Source organism: Trichechus manatus, unplaced genomic scaffold (genome assembly GCF_000243295.1).
Source record: "Trichechus manatus latirostris isolate Lorelei unplaced genomic scaffold, TriManLat1.0 scaffold00144, whole genome shotgun sequence".
Classification (NCBI taxonomy): Eukaryota; Metazoa; Chordata; class Mammalia; order Sirenia; family Trichechidae; genus Trichechus; species Trichechus manatus.
In genome coordinates this window covers 4,548,436-4,570,551 of record NW_004444080.1, presented here as the reverse complement: position 1 = coordinate 4,570,551, position 22,116 = coordinate 4,548,436, and the positions used below count along the sequence as shown (strand labels likewise).

General features: G+C 31.8%; 1 protein-coding gene across 1 annotated transcript in view; it reads left to right on the top strand.

The window, feature by feature from the left end:
• COL11A1 (collagen type XI alpha 1 chain) overlaps window positions 1-22,116 on the top strand; it is a 235,940-nt gene that overhangs the window by 167,620 nt on the left and 46,204 nt on the right. The window contains exons 42-48 of the mRNA XM_004385738.2: window positions 5,295-5,402; window positions 8,199-8,306; window positions 9,269-9,322; window positions 12,928-12,981; window positions 13,493-13,600; window positions 19,362-19,415; window positions 21,384-21,437. Coding sequence (XP_004385795.1) covers window positions 5,295-5,402; window positions 8,199-8,306; window positions 9,269-9,322; window positions 12,928-12,981; window positions 13,493-13,600; window positions 19,362-19,415; window positions 21,384-21,437 — 540 coding nt within the window. The remainder of the gene's footprint in view (window positions 1-5,294; window positions 5,403-8,198; window positions 8,307-9,268; window positions 9,323-12,927; window positions 12,982-13,492; window positions 13,601-19,361; window positions 19,416-21,383; window positions 21,438-22,116) is intronic.

The window sequence follows — 22,116 nt, the reverse complement described above, 5'->3', positions numbered from 1 at the left end:
TTTGGAAAACTTTTAACTTGCCATATGTTCATTGCTATTTAAATCACAAATTAAGAAAATGATATTTCTGTAGATTTTAGTCCTTCTCTGAGTTCTTTCCAGTTAAACACTTTTGGTGGGTAAATATTTATCATTTTTGAAGAGAGATGTGTACTCAGACAGCTTAAAAGATTAGCATGTTATGTGGAAAAAAGTCTAATTTTTTTTAACCTATGTGATCTTAGGTATGCCATATAATCCCCTAGATCTTTTCTGTATAATTTTCCATCTGTAACTATTTGGTATATAGATGAAATATATAGCTATTCATGTATAGTTCTCTAGCATTTATTAAATTCGTACTGTAAAACAGACATTGTTCAAAGAACTTTACATGTATCACCATATTAAACATCATAAGATCAGATGACAAACCATTATCCCCATTTTATTGGTGAGAAAAGTGAGTCACAGAGAGGTTAATCAATTTGCTCAAGATCAGAAAGCTAGTGGTTCGTGCTCAGAAAAGGGAGAGATTCTCTCCCTTTTCAACCAACAGTTTTATTTAGGGTCCCTGCATGGAGCAAACGATTATCCAGTGGACTGTTAACTGAAAGATTAGTGGTTCAAAACCACCCAGAGGTGCCTCAGAAGTAAGGCCTGGCAATGTGATTCTGAAAGATTACAGCCTTAAATGTCCTATGGAGTGCAGTTCTCCTCTGCACACTTGGGGTCGCAGGGAGTCAGGATTGACTCCATGACAACCAACAACAGCAACACCATGTGCCATTCACTGTGAAGTTCTGGGGATCATTTTAAAAAAAGAAAACAACAAGCAGAACCTCCTGCCCTTCTGGAGGTGTTCATTATCTGTTTAACCTATATTTAAACTCAAACATATTCATTTTAGATATAATTTTTTGCATTTATGTGATAATTATAAAGCCCTCTGTTCTTTACTGCCTACCCTTTATGGAAAGAAAAAAAAAATCTGAAATGTGAGTTTCTTCAGGGCTGGTAAATACCATATACATTTTGTATTCCTTGCCAGTGTCACAAGATAGCAGATTTTCATTGTAATTTTGTTGAGTGTTTAAATAGATCCTTCTTTCAATGTAGAGGTTAGATTTTCTTTTTTTAATTTTTTTGTTTGTTTTTTGGGACTTCTTCAGTGATTCAGGTGGGATTAGCATTCATAAGGCTTATTCTTTTAAAAGTTGGCCTGGGAATATTTAAATAATACTTGCGAGTTTGCTGTATGATTTACTTAATCAGTAGATAATATCAGAGATTTTCTCTTTTCATTTCAAGATGTAAAAAATAAAATTACTGCAAAGCATGCTGTTATTAAGAATATGCAGGCTTATAGAATGTTTGAAGTAACTAATGGAAAAGGAAGTTATAATTGTACTTTGGGGCACAAATATAGATCGAAAAGTCTCTTCTTGTTTTCATCCATTGTTTTAAACTTTATGAGCTGTGACAAGATCATGGGCAGTATTTTAACTACAGGAAAGTTATATGATTTTACTATTAATTTTAATGTAGACTGCACAAGTAAGATTGCAATCTGAAATTTAATCTTATGAATGCTCCAAGGGAAATTAAAATACTTAAGATTTCTCATAAAAAATATAAAATCTATAAACTACACACATTGTCATAGATTCAAATGAATCAGCATTCTTTTCCTACTAGAAATACATTAAAATAATTGCTTGAATTATCTTACTTAATTTTAAATATTTAACACAGTAAAAATCATGTGTTATTTTCATGTAACATCTCAATCATATGCATCCATTTAAGGTAATATGTCTCTTTTAATTTCGATACTGTATCTTCTAAGAAAAGTGCACATTGAATTGATGCTCTCCAACAAATTTAGAAACTTTCTAGTTGACTGCACATGCATACCTTTTTTCCTCCTAAATTTTTAATGTATCATCATGCTCATATAATTTATTTAAAAAATTCAGACTTCTAATTTTTTATGTCCCTAAAAATATTATTACTATTATTTATATCATAGTTATTTAAATGCATGCAGTAAATATTTTGTGCTTTTTAAATATTAATGAAGAGATCAGGGAAATATTAGCAAGATAAAATTCAGTGTGCCAAATATTATTTTAATTTATCCAGAACATACTGTTTGAAAACCTAGATCATTATAGTAGACTCTGTGAGAAATATTTAGAAAGATCTTTCATGTTTCAAATTCTCAGAGTATTACAATTTTTCTTTGGTAAGGTGGTAGAGGACCTGAGCCTAAAGAATGCCTGTAATTTGAATAGTACATGAAAGGACCAAAAACTTTCAAAATTAGGAGATAAGTGTGATTAAATATTCGGAGGCAAAGGTTGTGTTAAGATTAAGGTGAGAATTAGGGTTAGGCATACTGTGGTAGAGGAAGAGTGAGAAATATATTTTATGAGAAAATAATTTTCACATTAGAATGCTAAAATGTAAAGCAAGCCAAATACTGTGAGTATGCGCATTTGCCTATTTTTGTGGGAAAATCAGGCCTAAGTATATTCTCAAAAAGATGCATGGACCAAAACTATTTCAGAATTCTGCCTATATAAGAAAGAAACTTTTCATATCAGAGCTATAACATGATGAAAAGTCCCTTAGTATCTCAGGGGGCACAATCTGTGGGTTAGTTATCAAAACTGAAAAGAATTACGTGTTGTTGTTGTTATTGTTGAGAAATAACAATAAACTTAAACAATAGTTACACAAGACAAAAATTGTAATAACTTTTATAGCAAAGTTCATATCGGGTAAATAAATGCTGGAGAATGACTCTTTGGACAAAGGAGATAAGGACCACCATAAATTGTTTGAAGTTTTCTCATTTTAGAGAGTGTTCAACCAATGGTGAGCTCGTTCTGATAAAAGTGGCCTTAAGTGCCCACATTTCTTCTGTTTATTAACCACACAATATGTATGAATTATATGGGTAGAAGCCATGTAATGGAAAAAAATTCTCACTATTTATGAATAGTGTAGGGAAAAAACAACAACAACAACTTTGTAGTGGAATCAGGTCACATCAGCTAGACCCTGAGCCTTAAGGCCTTTACCTGAGAAAATATGCAAATCATACAGGAATTAAAGTACATAACATATCCAAAATTACCACATTAATTATTGAGTAGTAGGCTCAATACTTGCAAAATTGTAAGTTCTCTAAATATTATTTCATCCCTTCCTTCTTGTGATTCTCCCCTTTTTCTTCCAGTCTCATAGCTGTCAACCTCAACATAGTCTACTGTGATATCTTCTTCAGGTCATGGTCAAACATCGGAGTTTAAATTTAAAAGGGAAATTCAAGAAAGATATCATGGCCTGAGAGATCAAAGTTACATCTCCTCTTGTATAGCTAATTACAAATAAAATAGCTCAACACTGGAGTTGAACACTTATTTGTGATTTGATAACACTAACAGGCAGTAATCCTTTTCTGAGGTTTTACAAATCAAACGTTAAAACAATGTAATACAGTCACCTTGTATGCCCATTGATCCTGAATAAATTTGCATTTCAGACAAGTGATGATTTCTATTTAGGGATGTTAATGTTAACCTGAATGAACCGGAATAACTCTGGTCACATTTTATATTGACTTCTGTTGAACATTGTCCTATTCCTTTCAGTTTTTTAGGGCTACACTTCTTAAGTATAAAACATTTAGAGGATTCTACTCCCTTTTTTTTTTTTGTTTTTAAGAGGACTCTACTTTTGTTTTTTTGCACTGGTCTCTTAACTCATCAACAGATGTCTGCCACCTGGCTAACGGTTATACCACTTGTGGTTGACTCTTTTCCATATAAATATTTTGATACTATTAAATCATAAAGAAGATATGTTGACAGAAGGTAGGTATTTATTATCTAAAAGACACAAACTGCAATTTTCTTGTATAACAGTAGCTTTCTCTTCAGAATTTGGAATATTTGATTGGTAAAAGTTTAATATTCACACAACCTTTCTTTAAATAATTATTATGCAATATGAAGAACATTTTGTGGGTTTGTTTTTTAAACATCTACTTATAGCCCCCAAATGCCACTTTTTGTTTATATCCAGTTCAAATTTCACAATTTATTTTACCCATAATTTGGTAAACCCAAAAAAACAACTATTCCCATCAAGTCGATTCTGACTCATAGCAACCTACAGGAAGGAGTAGAACTGCCCCACAGGGTTTTCAAGGAGCTGCTGGTGGATTCTAACTGCTGACCTTCTGGTTTGCAGCCTGAGCTCTTAAAAACTTATTCCTGTCTCCTAAGTTTAAGATGGAGCCCTGGTGATGAAGTGGTTAAGAGCTCAGGCTGCTAACCAAAAGGTCAGTAGTTCAAATCCACCAGCTGCTCCTTGGAAACCCTATGGGGCAGTTCTACTCCATCCTATAGGGTCGCTATGAGTTGGAATCTACTTCAACGACACACAACAACAAGTTTAAGATATATAATAATTAAGAAAAAGCTAAAACAGTGGTTCAGTTAGTCCTAAAAAAGAAAATGAGAGACCAAATCACTTTTTTTTATGTTACTTTTATATTATCCTCTATAGTTTCAACTTTATATCACCTCCATTTATTTTAGTTGCTTCATTGTTCAGATAACTGACCAACTAAAAAAGTAGTCAGACTATGTAGCTTGTGATTTTAATCAGAAAAAAAAAAGTCAGGGAATTAAGTAGTAAATTTACTTGTACTCCTTATTGAATGACTATGTCATTAAAATTGAGTAAGTAGTGAATTTAAAGAAATTCCAAGTTGAGAGCCACTGGTAGTCATTGATGTCCTCATTAGAGAAGAGCAGTAGGTGACTTTCTGGAGAAAGCACAGGGTATAGAATCTAAGAGGAACAGCTGTTTCCAGTATTTAACAGATTGAATTTTTAGCTACAGTATTAAACAGATACTGTGGTTAGGAGATACTGGTGAGAGGAAAAATATAGTAAAATTGTATAGGAGGTATTTATTGAATATATGTTTTATAAAGCATTCTGAAAAATTGTGAACACTTAAAAAATATAACATCTAAAAATATTAAATTTATATAAATTTTAAATATTTTTTCTCTCATCAGTATTTCCTAACCTCAATATCTGCTTAATATTAGAACTAAGAATTAATCTGTCAAATAGTTGATATAACTGTTCCTCTTTGAGAGCTTACAATTTTCTAAAAGTTACTTTTACATTATTTCCTAGATTGTAAGATTCTACTGTTAAATAAGTGATTGTTAACAGTATCTCTATTTCTATCATTAATAGTAAAATATTTCTTTTCCCATGTACTAGGGTTCACCAGGAGAACGTGGATCAGCAGGTACAGCTGGCCCAATTGGTTTGCCAGGGCGTCCAGGACCCCAGGGTCCTCCTGGTCCAGCTGGAGAGAAAGGTGCTCCTGTAAGTAATTTCAAGGAGAAAATATATTATACTGCTACCCTACACAAGTTATTACTTCTCATTCAAGAATATTAGGTCTTCATACCCTGCGACATTCCTGCTGCAGATGTGCCCGGCATATAAACACACCTCTTTTTATATTTATAATAGAGAAAATTTCAAATTCAATTAAAGGAGATGACATTTTTCCACACTTTATAAAACCCTAATACTTGTGAAGGAGTTGGATATTATTAATGTAAAAGGCTTCTGATTTTGCTCCTTTTAAAATATAAAATTGGAGTTTTGATTAAAACTATACCTTGCTGCTTTATATTAGAAAAGTGTGAACTCTTCACTCCTGTTGTACTACAACTTCATTTCCAGTCATTTCCATAGTCTGTAAATGAAACCCGTAGAAAGTAACTGCCCGTCTTCTGTAATTTGTGAGTGAGACGGAAAACATCTGACCAATTATTTCATCTTATATTTATTAGATTTTTAAAATTTATATTTAAGTGATTACAAACTATATTCTATTCATTGGGTTTATGTTTCTTTCTCAAGATTTTTTCCCCTATTTTTACTCCTAGCTTTAATTTAATCATACTAATTTAAAAAAAAAAAGTCTCTCCTTTCTCCAAGATTATAACACAAACTCATTCAGCAGATGTAGGTAAGAATTGCTGGCCATAATACACCAAAATGTTTAAGTTGAATAATTTTATATACACATAAGTCTTGACATACAAAATTCGGTTTAAGCCTATGATTTTCAAAATACTTCTTTATCACTAAGATTTCTCTTTCAGCAAGTGGATTGCTCTCATTGTCCAGGTATTTTTTCTCGTTATTTTGTCTATGCTATTACTCAAGTGTTTCCAAATTTTTTAAAATTGTTTTCTATAATCCATTACCTGTCAGAAATCAGTTAGAATGTTTGAATGGAGCCATGCCACTGGTGGATAGAATTTTTGAGTGACATAAAAAGCACCTTTAATATGCTGAGAATTTTTAAAGCAATATATTTATTTCCTGCTAAGTAAATTTGTTGAAAATTTAATAGCATTTAATTTTAGATATTATTTTGTGAGATATTAATAATAAGCAACTGGGAAAAGGTTCATCTTTATTTCCCTCTCACAATTTTTACAATTTCCAGTCAAACTCAGAAACTAAAGATGTGCCCAAACAACTTTGTAGTATACTGGACACCAAGAAGGGATGGGTGGGGGGAAGAAAGTTAAGGCCCTTTCCAACAAATTTATTCAAAAATCCAGGGCACCCATATCTTGGCACCACACAATGAAAGATGAATACAGAAAAAAAGGGATATACATTGCTTTTTATACAAATTGAGAATATACCAGTTAGAGAAGTTAAGAGTTATGTGAAGATAACATTGAATGATGAGTTTTAAAGTGGATAAATACCTTGGCTTTATGAAAAAATAAAATACTGAAAATGGAGAACATGGAACAGGATTAAAAGTGATTATAAGAAATGAACTTTCATGAGAAATTATTGATGGAAAATCTTTTAAGAGCTAGGATTTGAGCCTGGGTTTTGTTGGTGATCCATTATAGCTAGGGAAAGGAAAAGGAAATGCCCTGCTCACCCCTTCTCCCTCATTACCACCCCCCCAGATGTTCATTCAATTGTTATTTCTTTCCACAAATAATTATTGAAAATAACTTAGTGCTAGACACTGTATTAGGTAGTTTTTTTTTAGAAAGGTGTCTATTCAGGTACAATAGCATAAAATAGAAATAAAAGTGTGGGTGAATGTGCTTGTCTTAGGGTTCTCTAGAGAAATGGAATAAGTTAGAGAGAGAGGGAGAGAGAAGAGAGATTGTCTTTCTTTGAAGGAATTAGCTCACATGATTTTGGGTTGGCAAATCCAAAATCCGTACGTTAGGCTACAGCATGGAGACTCCTGCAGGCTTGCATCCCAAGATCCATAGGTCAGGCAACCTACAGAGTAAAAAGAAAGAGAGTTTTGCCAAAACACCTATTTATAGTCTGGAGGTAGAACACACCCTAAGGAAACTGCCTTTTTAACTGATTGATTGATTACATTACCTTAGATTACATTATGGATGGTTGTTACATTACACTACATTAAATCATGAAATAACAATTAGACTAGTGTTTGGGTAAACTACTGGCACATAAAATGAACCATTATAGTACCCATAGGCTTATATGTATGTACCATAATTTGTTTATCCATTCATCTGTTGATGGGCATTTAGGATGGTAATATGATCGGATTAGCTGTCTGGTTTCAGTGTGGGGAATAGATTGGAAGGAGGTAAGAAAAGATGTGGAAAAGGTAAGTGGTTATTTTAGCTGTTCAGACAAAGGATACTAGTATTTTGAAATAAGGTGTTAGAGATGGAGGTAAAATTAAATGAACATATTCAAGAGATAATTCAGAGATAAAATAAAACTTAGTCATTAAGAAGGGATTGAGGTGGTGAAGTGGGGTGAGAAGGTAATGCAAATACAGGACCTAATGATTTGTAGATTCCGGTGTTGCATAAGAGAATAAAAGAACCACTGCGTGCAATCAGGAATACTGTCTTGTGCCAAAGTTATGAAATCTTGACTGTAGAGAATATAGGAATTTTTTGAGTGGTTATTTACTACTTCATTTCTTTTTCTTTTCTTAGAAACACTAAACAATTTCCTTGATGAATATGGAAACCAGTGTATGAATGTATGGATGTTATAGCTGCACTGAAAAACTGTAACAAATGGCTAACTTACAGGTTTCTTACAAGAAATTAATGATCTGCTGGGTTTTCAATACAGGGAGAAAAAGGTCCCCAAGGCCCTGCAGGGAGAGATGGAGTGCAAGGTCCTGTGGGTCTCCCTGGTCCCGCTGGTCCCGCTGGCTCCCCTGGTGAGGATGGAGATAAGGTTGGTGTTTTCATTCATATTAGTACATTCAGAAAAAGCTTTTTGTTTGCTTCAGGAATTCTGAATTTATCATTTTTTAGATTAGATGCCAGACCAAAGTGTACACCTTTTTCAACATTTCATACAGTTTTATATTAGAGGTGGAGAATTAGTACCTGTTCCATGAAGTAGTGTGTGATACATAAACAGGAAAATGGAATAAAAGACAATGAAAGGAGATGTCAGTTTGGTTACTTATTTTTTTTAAATATATTGTTCCTGAAATAAACATAAAATGTATCTTCCACTTATATATATTTAGTCTTTATATCTTGGAAGTTGTACAGTAAGATTTAAGAATGAGCTATATACTTATTTCATAACCATGTTCTTCTCTATCTTTCAGTAATGTATAAGACTCTAAGGTCTTACTGTGAATATATGGCTTTGGTGTTAAGTGATTGAATTAAATATGTTTTCAAATATTACTATAGAATTAAATATGTTTTCAAATATTACTATAGAATTAAATATGTTTTCAAATATTACTATAAAATACTGTACACAATTTTGTGGACTGGCACTCTGATAATGTTCTTTGTTTTAGCATTTGGAAAACTAAGAGGAAAACATAACAATTGTTGATTAATATGTAATTAGATTTCTGTATAAATCAATGTATTTTTATTATTATCAGTTTATAGTGGCGATATTTGAGCCCAAATTGTTTTTCTTTATTAAAATCCAATTGCAGTATTCTTCAAAGTTACATTGGATTGAGTTTGTCTGTATATTTGTCAATACTTGAAAGCTGGAAGCAGAGTGGCCCTGCACTTTAAAACAATGATATTTTTAAATGGTGAGATTAAACACTAGCAAATAATTACATTAGAAGTAAAATTAAATACTTTGAAGATAATGATGGAAATGCAATAAGTATGATGTGTTAGAGATAAACTTTTACTGAAATCTTTCAATTATAGGGTGAAATTGGCGAACCAGGGCAAAAAGGCAGCAAGGGTGACAAAGGAGAAAATGTAAGTTTCCTACTTCTTTTTGAAGAAGCATTATTCATTTAATACCTTTTACTATTTACCATGGGTATTTTTCCATAGTACTACTTACTTACCTATCCAGAGATTATAATATCAATAGTATATAATTTCTGCGGCTATATAATTCTGTGGGTTTCTTTTTTTTTTTTTTTTTCATTTCTGGGATTGAGTAAAGATGAAAAGAGTAGTATGATGTTTGTATGTCATTATTTCTAATTCCTATATTTTAAGTCCTCTATGACAAATGAACGGAACCCTGCTAGCACAGTTGTTAAACGCTGGGCTGATAATCAAAAGATCAGCAGTTCGAACCAACTAGGCACTTTGCGGGAGAAAGATGAGGTAATCTGCTTCCGTAAAGATTACAGCCTTGGAAACCTTATGAGAAGTTCTACTCTGCCCTGTAGAGTCTCTATGAGTTGGAACCGACTTAATGGCAATGAGTTTTTTAAATGACAAATGCAAGAGTAATATACTGAAATAGGCTTCTTTTCCATCTGAATGTGAGAAAGAATATTTATATAACATTACTAAATTCTACTCTATATGAATTGATAAATCTCTCATATTATAGACTCTTATTTTAAATGTTTATCTTATTATCTTATTGAATCATGAAACTCATAATAATTTCTGTTTCTCATTCAAATGACATGCTTACTCTTGCCTGTATGAGTTTTTTCTTCATTTTCTGCCAATTTACATACTTTGCAAAATATATATATATATTTGAAAACTTTCCTCCTTCTTAGATTCAAAACCTTAGATATTGATACTCTCAAAGACTTCACCTCAGCAGTTTTTTACTAATTTATATTCTTTGTAGAACATCTACAGACATTTGGGTTTTCATTTCCGTTGTTACTTTCTTTCAGTGTGTATATATTTGCTTTCTAATAGGAATATAAATTGGAAAGTATAGAGAAATGTCTATCTCTCTCTTTCTTTTTTAACCTAGCATAAAACTTTATTCATCATCCCTGGCAATTTGATTCTAATAGACTACTCTAGTTCTGTCCTGTGATCCAGCTATCATTCTGAGGCTTTTAGGATTGAAATTATTATATATTATATATTTTAGCATAACCTTGGAGAGAGGTTTTATTAGAGTTGACTGAGCACCAAACCGAATAGTTACCAAAGTCCTGTGACCTGAAAATGTGTAACTAAAAAGAAAAATCTGGAATCAAAACAGATTGCATGAAGATTATTGCATTATTTAACCAGGGATAGGCTCCTGATTTCTTTCTTCTTCTTTTTTTTTTTTTTTAATCCAGGAGATTAGATAGTTGACAAATAGTGACAACACTAATGCTATCGATCCATGCTATAAAATTATTGGTGCAGTTGGTATTGACGATGAATTTGTAAATTCTATTGTAGTCATTTACTCTTCTAGATTCAGTTCAACAATTTTTTGAAGATAAGTACATGCTGTTGGTCTAGTTGGAATATCTTATGTACTCAGCAGAAGCCATGTTTAAAAAAAAAATTATTTCCTCTTTAAAAGCTGTAATTAAACACGACTGCATGACTAGTCAAGCCAGAAATTTTTGCCTCAGGACCTCTGTACACACCTAAATTTTATTGAGGACCCCAAAAACTTTTGTCTATGTGAGTTACTCTAATCTAAATTAAAACTAAAAAATTTTAAATATTTTTGATTGATTCATTTAAAATTAACCATTATATACCCATAATATTTTCAAAGTAAAATAGCTATATTTTTCCTAAACAAAAATATTTAGGGAGAAGAGTGGCATTGTTTTATTTTTTTGTGTGTACAGCTTCATAGAAGCTGGATTCTCCTATCTACTTCTCAAGTCAATCTGTTGTGACGTCTTGATTTGGTTGAAATGAAGAAAATCCAGGCTCATCCAGACATGTAGTTGGGAAGGGGAGGAGCATTTTGATAACCTTTTCAGATAACTGTAGATATTCTTTTCCACATCAAAACTTGATAAGTGATACTTTTTCTTAAAAGTCAATTGCAGTGGAATCTGAAATCAAATCAATGAGCTTTTCATGCTATTTAAATATCATTGGTCTGTCTTGCACTTTGAAGATCTCTCTTCCTCATGCTTAATTTTGTAGCATCTTGCATTGGTCATTTGGAAATTACTGGTTACTGAGTAGGGTCTTCAAATTATTGGCACATTTATTTACCCAACATCAGTATCATTAGAATGTTCTATAAGTTTGGGAAACTGGGAAGCTTACAGCGGCAGTGCAGGTTTTCCAAAATTCTTATTTTTGCTTGAAAGTTTGTTTTATAATTGGCAATAAATACTGTCAGTTCTTTTCTTGAAGTCTCAGGCTTATTCATCTATTTTCAGTAAAACATCTGCCAAATTCCCAAGTCTAAATAATCACAATTTGTCTTGTCATTTGCTCTTCAAGTCAGAATGGTGTCCCATGAAAAAGTGGCGAGTTCAGCTCATGACTCAAACTATTGTCCAAGTGCTTTTTTCTTTTTTGGAGACAATCGTTATACTTAGATATGCAGCTGAGGCACTTTATGTGTACTTCTCATTTTGTCACATATATATTAAAAAGACATGCATTCAAGGTTAAAATTTAATAAGATTAATAATTTTAATGTTTCATTAAGGAAACTCTTAAGTGAAACAGCCATTTTCATGTAAATTGAGATTATGTGACGGTGAGGAATACAATCAATAGTATTATAGTTTGTTGCTACCGCCATGATCTGTGCTAAGTTGCCAGCGATTTACCCACGCTTGCTTTTGCATCAACAGTGCAAATGCCCATATAGTAGGAAAAGACAAATAATGTCTTAGTATTGTTATAAAAAGGAATTTTGACCTAGAGGAAACCTTGAAAAGGTCTCGTACCCCTGAGGGTCCACAGACCACACTTTTCAAAACCTTTGCATTAAGCGCTCCTTCTAACATGTTGTAGTTATGATAAAGAACAATATAGTCTGGTGATTCACTGTTCTTTGGAGCCTGGATCTTCTATAGTGCCTAATTAGTTATTGATATCAAAACTTCAAACAGTTAAGAGGAAAAATTTATGCATGAAAGGATCATAATGCCTGTTGAAAATGTATTGCTTAAAATAAGGGTCTGGTGGACTTAATATACAACACTGAGTTTACTTGTGTTTACATCTGAAGAAAATTCTACATTTTCATACCTGATGATATCCCCTTAGTGTAGAGTCCTCAGCATCCTTATGTTCATTTAGAAGCTAGTGTTTAGACTAATTTTTCATGTACTCTTTCCCACTCATTAAAGAAATCTGATAGTTAACAAATTTTCAAATATGAATCTTCAACTTGATTTATGGTAGCATAGAAATTCATTTTTAAATATCCGCATTACAATGAAAGCGCTTTCAATAAATATCAGTTTAAAACTGAATGCAAATATACAAGTGTGAGTCTCAAGGAGTAAAATAAATAATGGTTGACTGCTCTAAATGCAAAATAATTCTGAGTAATCTTTTTTTCCAAAGGCGTGTAGAGGCATTTAATAGATCTTTATCAGACAAGTGTTCTGTCTAATATAGCTGAGGCTTTTCTGGCTTCAGTTTTACAATTACTGATTTTTATCACTCCGCAGGGTCCACCCGGTCCCCCAGGTCTTCAAGGACCTGTTGGTGCCCCTGGAATTGCTGTAAGTATTCCACTTTGTTCAGCAAATATAAATCCTTACAGCTCCTTGATTAAATTTATGAACTGTTACATAACCAGACAATTTTTGTGTGCTGAAAAATTTTGTGTACACTTTCTTTGTATGCTTAACATTGAATCAAATTTATATTGTCTAATATAGTTAACCAAACTGATCCTTATAAAAAAAAAATTGTGACTTTGTTTGGAAATAGATAATAACCAGTTGAGAACTACCTTATTATGTAATAAATTCTGAACATTATTATTTCCCTATTAGACAGTTTTCACTTCACTTGGTATATGTGATAAAATCAAAATCAGTCTTACTCCAAAAGGAAAGAATGCAAGCAAGACAAAGAGTGGCCCATTGGGAGCAAATAATGGAATTTACTATACTTTTTTCTTTTTCTCAGAGATTCTAGCTTTTATTCTATTAGAAATGGGTAGATTTTTTATAATTGTATCATAAATGATTGTTCTGGTTTGTGATAATTTTTATTGCTCTTCTTTAGGGAGGTGATGGTGAGCCGGGTCCTAGAGGACAGCAAGGGATGTTTGGACAAAAAGGTGATGAAGGTGCAAGAGGTTTCCCTGGACCTCCGGGTCCCATAGGTCTTCAGGTGAGATGATCTCTTCAGTGTTTACTCTGTCGTCTTAAACTGGTTTTCTGGTGGAAATATATCAAAACATCTTTTCTGTTTTCTGTATGGGATTTGGGTATAATGTTTAACATGATGATTGTTTTACTTAAATATAAAATTGAACTTCAGCCGACTTTATTTAAATGTAAATCTGAACTTCAATGGATTTTTAGCAATTATGGAGCCCTGGTGAAGCAATGGTTAAGAGCTCAGCTGCTAACTAAAAGGTTTGCAGTTCAAATCCACCAGCTGCTCCTTGGAGACCCTGAGGGGCAGTTCTACTCTGTCCTATAGGGTCACTGTGAGTCGAAGTTGACTCAATGGCAATAAGTACAGGAATTATTATTTTTCTGAAGACGTATCAAACCTGGTTCCCAGTTATGGAGTATAGCCAGCCCAGTTCAAGTATTACACCTCCTTTTATGTTCATTCTCACTTTGTTTGGTAAATGAAATGCAACCTTACTTAAGTCTGAAACTTAAAAGTCAGAAGTTAGAATAAATTTTTCATAGGTCTAATAACCAGAAATGAGTACTTTGGATGGATAACGTAGATTAAAATATTTAAAGAAATCACAAACTGCCAACTGCAACTGCCAACAGTAAATGCCAACAGCAAATATCAAACAGTAATAGATCAAATAAGCAATAAATTAATAATAAATTGGATATTTTAAATAGCTTATTGTTTTAAAATTATAATTTGATTTCAAAAGTTAAGTTTCCTCCTTTGCTCATCCCCACGCCAAACTCTATTTCATTACTTAGCCCAAAAATAAAATTAACACTATAAAATATGGTGTTTTCTATTCCTTATTCATTAAAATAAAATGATAATACTCTATTTTCTCCTGATTAATTACATAGGAACTCAGAATTTAACTTGATTGAAAGAAACATTATTACAGAAATTATTCAGTTAATTTAATAATTGCAAATTACTAATAATTTGTTCAGTTGGAGATATCTGATTACCTATAAATGACAAAGATGATACATGATTTTGGGAAATAGTAAATACTTCTGCACAAAAATTCTGTAAAGTACAAGTTAATTGCTTAGGGCCAATATTTTTAGGCATGGCATCTTTTTATTTTTAGCAAAATCCAAAATAAAAATGATTAAAATATTTTTGTTGGAATATTTAAAGAAAAGTTGAAACATAGCAAAAATAAAGGTGATTTATTTTTGATAAAGTAATTATGAAAATATGGGTTTTTTTAATATGTTAAATATGTTTAGTGGATTATACCTGAATTAAGTCACCTATTTCCTGAAAAGTGAGTTTCCTAAAAAATAAAAATTTTAATTTGACATTATTTAATTTCTATTTAATAACCAGTTTATATGATAGTGGAATTCTCATTTATCTAAAATATTTGATCATAAAAACATAGTTAAATAAATTTTGGGTAAATAACTTAATGCAATATTATGGAACTATTAATATAACCAGTTTATATTATGAACATTCAAGAAAGGAAGTAACATAAAGAAAAAGACTGTAGGCTAAGAAATTTTTCTTCAAATGTATCTTGCAACTGGACTGTTGGGTGAAACATATCATTGTAGACATTACTTATTCTGAGAGTTTTTTTCCACCCTCTCATTTGATACTCACTGGTTCCTACATACTTTGGAAAAATCTGGCTTTCTTCTTCTGCTTACTTATTTTATACCTACCTAGTGATCCTTTAAAAGAGTACAAAATTTAATTTTAAATGATACGTGAGTACCATATGGATTTATTACTTACACCACATTATAAATTTAAGAAATGCTTAAGTCATCTGGTTCACTGTACCTAAAAGTTGTGAAGTTGTAAAATAGTACATACAACCTACATTTATATACATTTAACATTTGTTCTTATTTTCACAAGTAAAATAAAAAAGTATTGATTTTTGATATGAAATAATTTAATTATATACATAATTATACAAATTATATTGTAAACACAGTATATTCCATTATATTTTCATGATTATTGTTGTTAAAATACCCAGTTGATGTTGGCCAGTGAATATGATGTTCTGAAATTTTGGTTTTATTTATTTTTTTTTATATTTTATTGTACTTCAGGTGAAGGCTTACAGAACAAATAGTTTCTCATGAAACAGTAGTACACATGTTGTTTTATGACATTGGTTAACAACCCCACAACATTTTAACCCTCTAAATTCTCAACCTTTTGCTTTTATTTTAATATCAAAATAAACTTGGAAAGTGCAAAAAGTTCACATTCATATTTATTTTAAGTCTATACTTGTTAGACAATAAGAAATAAACAACCATGAACACTACATTATCAGTATGTGTGGGAAGCACACATGTTTGAAAACAAGGCTTTGAAAAATAGACAGCCAATGCCTATGTTACCTTTCCTTTTCTGCTTTTTCATTTAATTGATTGCTTTGAATCCTATAAGTTTGGAGTAATTTAGGAACTTAGCTCTCATGATTAAAGAAGGTGCCTTGTAGCTTATATTTATAAAATATTCAACAAGAAATTATCTTCATTTCTACCCTTTGATGAGGGTAACTCAAGAAATCAGTTCATTAAAAAGAAAATTGATTATATTTGCCCACAACCACCTCTTTAAATCAGGAATGTGAAAAGATGCTAATGTAATTAACATGTTCACAATTGCATTTGCATCCTTTAATTGAGTCTTCATGGCAGAATAGATGTTAGCAATTATAATAGACATAAATAATAATAATCCAATATTCAGATTAAATTACTTGATTTTTAACTTAAGATTTACTGTTTGAATATGACGAGTGATATGCAAAGAGAGCTCTTAGCCTAAATTCATATTTTTTTTCTTTTCTGATGCGTCACTTAGGTGGCAAATTATTTTGAGTTGAAAGACTTTAAAACAGAATCTCTCCACACATAAATTACTCCCAAGGAGAAAGTTAGGCTATATGAAAACTGATTAACACTGGAGTGCCATTTAGCACATTTAGTTCCCTGCAACAAGATAATTTGCCTCATTATGTCTCTATTAATTTTAATAATGAGAACTTTCTGTCTTAATCAACTCAAGCTATAATCAAATTTCATCAAAAAGAAATAAATATTTCATTTTTTTCTATTGGGAGGTTGCTACTGCACTAATATTAAGAATAATCATATGTATAAAAAGGAAAAGACAGCAATACAGAACTGGACTTTTAATAGAAATTAAAAAAAACTAGGATCTGATATTGATATTCCATTCAGTTTGGAGATTCTAAATCAGATGCACTCTATAGTAAAAGGACATGAAACCTGGACAAAAGATAAGGAATGGGATTGCTAATTTATATGATGTTTATAAGAACTTAATTATGTTTCAGTTGCAATGCCTACTCTTCAGGGAAATAGTGTTAAAGTGAAATCTTTATTTCATCTGTGTTAAAATATATTTGAATATTTAAGAATTTTAAGTCCTTTGCTTCAGTGAATTTGAGTCTCTGAAGTTGAGGACCTTGGGAGCATAAAATGCTAACAATCTCCCCTGGTGATTTTTAGGTAGACTAAAATCTGAGAAACATTGCCTTGTTATTTCCCAGGAATTGCACTTGTAATTCCAGCATCTACCATCAGATGATGATAACAGCTTGGAAAGTATCTACATAGCAGGCTCCTAGACACCTAAATTATGTTTGGTGAAAAAACAGGAAATCTTGATATATGTGGTCCATTATAAATCAGTAGTTAGGAATTCATCATAAAAATGAATACATGCCATATCCAAAAAAAAAGTTCACAAATACACTCAGTATAGCACTGTCTTCCCAGCCTGAGGGTCATGTCTAATTAATAGGTCAGAAAATAATGTGTGTTATTAACGGTATTAAAAACATGAAATAAATCAAGATAAAGTAAAATAGATTGAAAATATCAAAAGGCATCATCTATGCAATATGAATAAGTATTACTTTGTGAAACTCACATTTCAGCTACTTTACCTGTCCATGCTTAGAGGGTAATAAGTAAAATGTATTTATTACTGTGGATCATGACCAAATAATTTGCAGCCCCTGCAGTGCTGTGCCAGGAAATCAATAATTTTAGTAAAGCACCAACAGAACTTTAGAGCTATTGTATTATTTGTAGTTTTTTTACTAAGTAGATTACATCTGAAATACTATTGTACAAACATTAAAGATAAAATATGTATAGAGTATATAAGATGTATATAAATGATTATAACACTGAAAACTATTAAAATAAAATAATAATCCTACCATATTAAAAACTATTTCACTTTTACTATTTCTGTCCAACAATTATTACACATATTTTATATGCGTATTTGCAGTTAAATTCATTCCATGCATATCCATTTGCATTTGGATTGTATTTCTTACCATAAACACTACCCATATTTGGAGTATTAATAAATTTCATATTAATAGTTCCATAATATCACATTAAGTTATTTAACCAAAATTTATTTAACTATGTTTTTTATGATTAAATATTTGAGATAAATGAGAATTCCACTATTATAACTATTGTTACAGTAAACAATTTTTTTACAGGTAGCTTTTCATGTTATTTATTTTCTTAGGATTCATTCATTCTTCATTCATTCAACATTTTACTGAGTTCCTGATTTTTGCCTTGCCCTATGCTCTTTGCTAGAGATACAAAATTGACACCTAAAGGGCCACTGCCCCAGAGTAGCTCATGATTATAAACATATAAACGAGTGGCATAATGGTGCTTATTAAATATATAATTCAAATAAGTGCAATGTATTGTGTGACATGAAGGAGGAAATGTGAACAGTTCTGCATAGGGGAACTAGTTAGGGAGATCAAATAAATGATCAGTAGGATATGGGATGAATAGTAACTAACACATAGTTAACATAATTTCCTCGTAAAAAAACAAACCAAACCCGTTGCTGTCAAGTCGATTCCGACTCATAGTGACCCTATAGGACAGAGTACAACTGTCACATGGGGCTTCCAAGAGCAGCTGGTGGATTCAAATTGCGAACCTTTTGCTTAGCAGCCGTAGCTCTTAACAACTGCGCCACCAGGACTTCAATTTCCCCATAAAGACACAGGTAAAATTTGAGCATAACCTGATCTGTCTGACTTTATATTGTAACACAGAACCTCTCCTAAAACAATTAGAGTGCAACAGGATAGAATGGAAATGGGTTTGAAAGAACGAAGGAAGTATAATTGACAGGTCGCCCAGCCTTGTAAATTTTTAAGATTCAGAAGTGGAATTAGCAGGTCAGAAATTCAGAAGACACTTATGACTCTGGAAACTAATTGGGATATTTATTTTCAAAAGAGATTTTCCATACTGGCACCTAATTATTAAAAAAAACAGAAGAAGAAGAAAAAAATCCCCTGGTTAGGATGTTTAAAATAACTGGAGACAAGACTTCAGAAAATCTTTGCCATCACTGTCCTATATGCTGCTTATAAAATATTTAGAAAATTATTAGGTGTTCATAAATTCTCAAATCAAATTATGTATTTACTTATAGTGGCCAAAATCAATCAACATAATATTATGCAAAACATAACTTTTATTTGTAAATTCATATATGACTTTTATCATTTGTAGGCAGAACATGTATTATAAGTATTTTTTAAAAATTTTTTCTAAATGTTTATTCCACATTCTTATTTAACTTTATATTCAATTTTTTGTATTATATTAGAAATTGACTAAAAGTATGTTTTAAATACATATTTTATTGTTTTTCTATTATATTTCCTTAGGGTTTGCCAGGCCCACCTGGTGAAAAAGGTGAAAATGGGGATGTTGGTCCCATGGTAAGTTTGTATTTTCTAGCGTTTGATGGGTAGTGCGCATTTCCATATTACTCATATCTTTCTTAAGGTTTATTATATGAACAAAGTAGCCCAATGGCTATGACACTTTCCTGACTGACACCCTCACCTTCTACCCAGCCACCATCTGCAACCATTGAAGTCTCTCCCATCACCTTGAATATATGTATTGTGTAACATGAGGGATGACATATAAACAGTTCTGCATGGGGGAACTAGTTAGGGAGATCAAATAAATAGTAAGAAGTAAGATAATTTCCCCATGGAGACACAATCAGGTAAAATTTGAGCATAACCTGATCTATCTGACATTACATTACAACACAGAACATCTTTTTTCTTTCTCACTGTGGACTTATGCACATGTACAGCATCCATTGGTTTGTCTATTATATGCTTTTTCATTTCTATGTGTATATGTTACTGAGGTGTATATAATCAACTCTCACACATTAGTTATTTCTTAGTCCTTAGCTCCCAACTTTGCTGTGGATCAGGTAAATAGATAATATTCACTCAGTATTTAGATAATTAGCAAATGTTGTAACACATTATTAAAAATTAATTGATGTACTTTGAAATACATTCTTAGTTTAATGAGGAATTCTGTCTTAATTAGAATGTTGTGACATCTATGACTTATAATTATTTGCATTTATTGATTTAGATTTCTGCTCTAATGGTAAGACTAATACCTCAGCTGAAAATTGAAATACATATATTTGTTTATGAAGCATTACCTTAGATAAGGAAATAATTAGCCAAAGTAATTGAAATCTAAAAAATGTATGAATAAATTTCCTAATCGATCCTTTCTTTTAATAATCATTGTCTCCAGTTTTTCTTCCTTCAGAATACATATTCAGATAGTTTTTACACTTCCATGTTAGATTTTATTCTCTTCAAGGACCACATCCAAATCTATTAAATTCTTTGAAATAATTCTTATAATCACAATAATACTTAAAAACAAGGAAATCATAATAAACCTTGCTGATTGAAATAATTGATTCATACTTCCAAACAGCATAGATACATACCAAGCTCCTGTCTATATATGATTGCTGTGGTTCCCTGAATCACTGATATGTTCTCCCTGGACTTACAGTAATAGCTAGTAGCAGAGAAGCTTTCCAACCATAGCATAAAATTAGAATAAACTGTGACCTTTAAAACAATACTAATGGTCTGGTAGTCCCTGAACGTTGATTTAATCAGAACCTCGAGGTAGGGGTTCTGGCCATCAGTATTTTATAAAAAATCCCCCAAGTAATTTCAATGCACAAATGGGGAGATAATCTTTGTTTTAGGAAGATTACTAAATAGTTATTCTTATTTCAATACCTATCATATTGAACATGACAGTGGACCCTAAAAACAAAAATACAAATAAAAAATGAAACATTTTGATTGAGTTAATGAATTCTAAATCTACTCAAGCACTGTTTCTCGTTCCAACTTCATGTTCCCTTTATAGTCTATAAAAATATTTCTCATTGTATCATGAGTACTTTGTTCCAGACAGTCATAGAAGACTTTCTTGGCCTCTTTTCAAATCAAAAGTCCCTCAGTTCCCTGTAGCTATGTATAAAGGATCATTTGCTAACATGATGTTGTTATGTTAGTGTTTGATGGATAGTGTGTATTTCCATATTACGTATATCTTTCTTCGGGTTTATTAATATGAACAAAGTAGCCCTAAAGGCTATGACACTTTCCTGATTGACACCCCCACCTTTCACCCAGCCACCATTTGCAGCCGTTGAAGTCTCACCCGTCACCTTGAATATATGTGACCTTTAAAACAAGAATAACTTATAATCCTGATATGCTACACTGACAATGATTTTGCAGGCTTAAACTTCTTTTACTATTCCTCATCACAAAATGAAAATGTTACAAGTGCATTGGAGCTTGGTCTTCATAAACCTTAATATTTGTCTTTTACAGGGTCCACCTGGCCCTCCAGGCCCAAGAGGCCCTCAAGGTCCCAATGGAGCTGATGTAAGAACTGTGAAAATTATTTCTATTATGTGGAAGTTATGTAGGCCTCAGTATAGTTTAATCAAGAGGTGTCTGAGATCCAATGGAGATAATTAGTCAATTTCAGAGATTTTAGGAAGATTCCTAAATAGTTATGTTTATTTCCAATTCCAGCACATCGAACATGGCAGTTGACCCTACTTCTTACTGGGAAAGAAACGGGCTTTATATACAACAGGTTACCACAGATATAAAATATATACACAGTTCATATTCAATATATATTTTTTGATGAGTGATAAGTATAACCTACATTATAGTAAACCACCTTGTACAGATCAGCATGCTTAAACTGTGCTTTGCAAATAATTATTTGATGAATGGTTACTGAATTGTTTCAGATTTAACCTGTATAGCTGACAATGGCATAAGGAAAAAGTTTATAATTGACTTTGACTGTATTAGTCTAGGTCTGTACTCCAAATATCCTTTACAAATAGATCTGTCACCAGTGGCTTTCACCATAAAGCTACACCTTTTATAATTTAAATCTATACAATATGTTAGAACCTTATGTGTATGATAAGTACACCTCTTACAATGCTAAATGTGTCCTTTCAATTATGTAAAGATTATTTCCCTCAAGCTTTAAAATAGACTGACCGTTCTAACATTATAGAGTTTAAAAATGCAATATCGT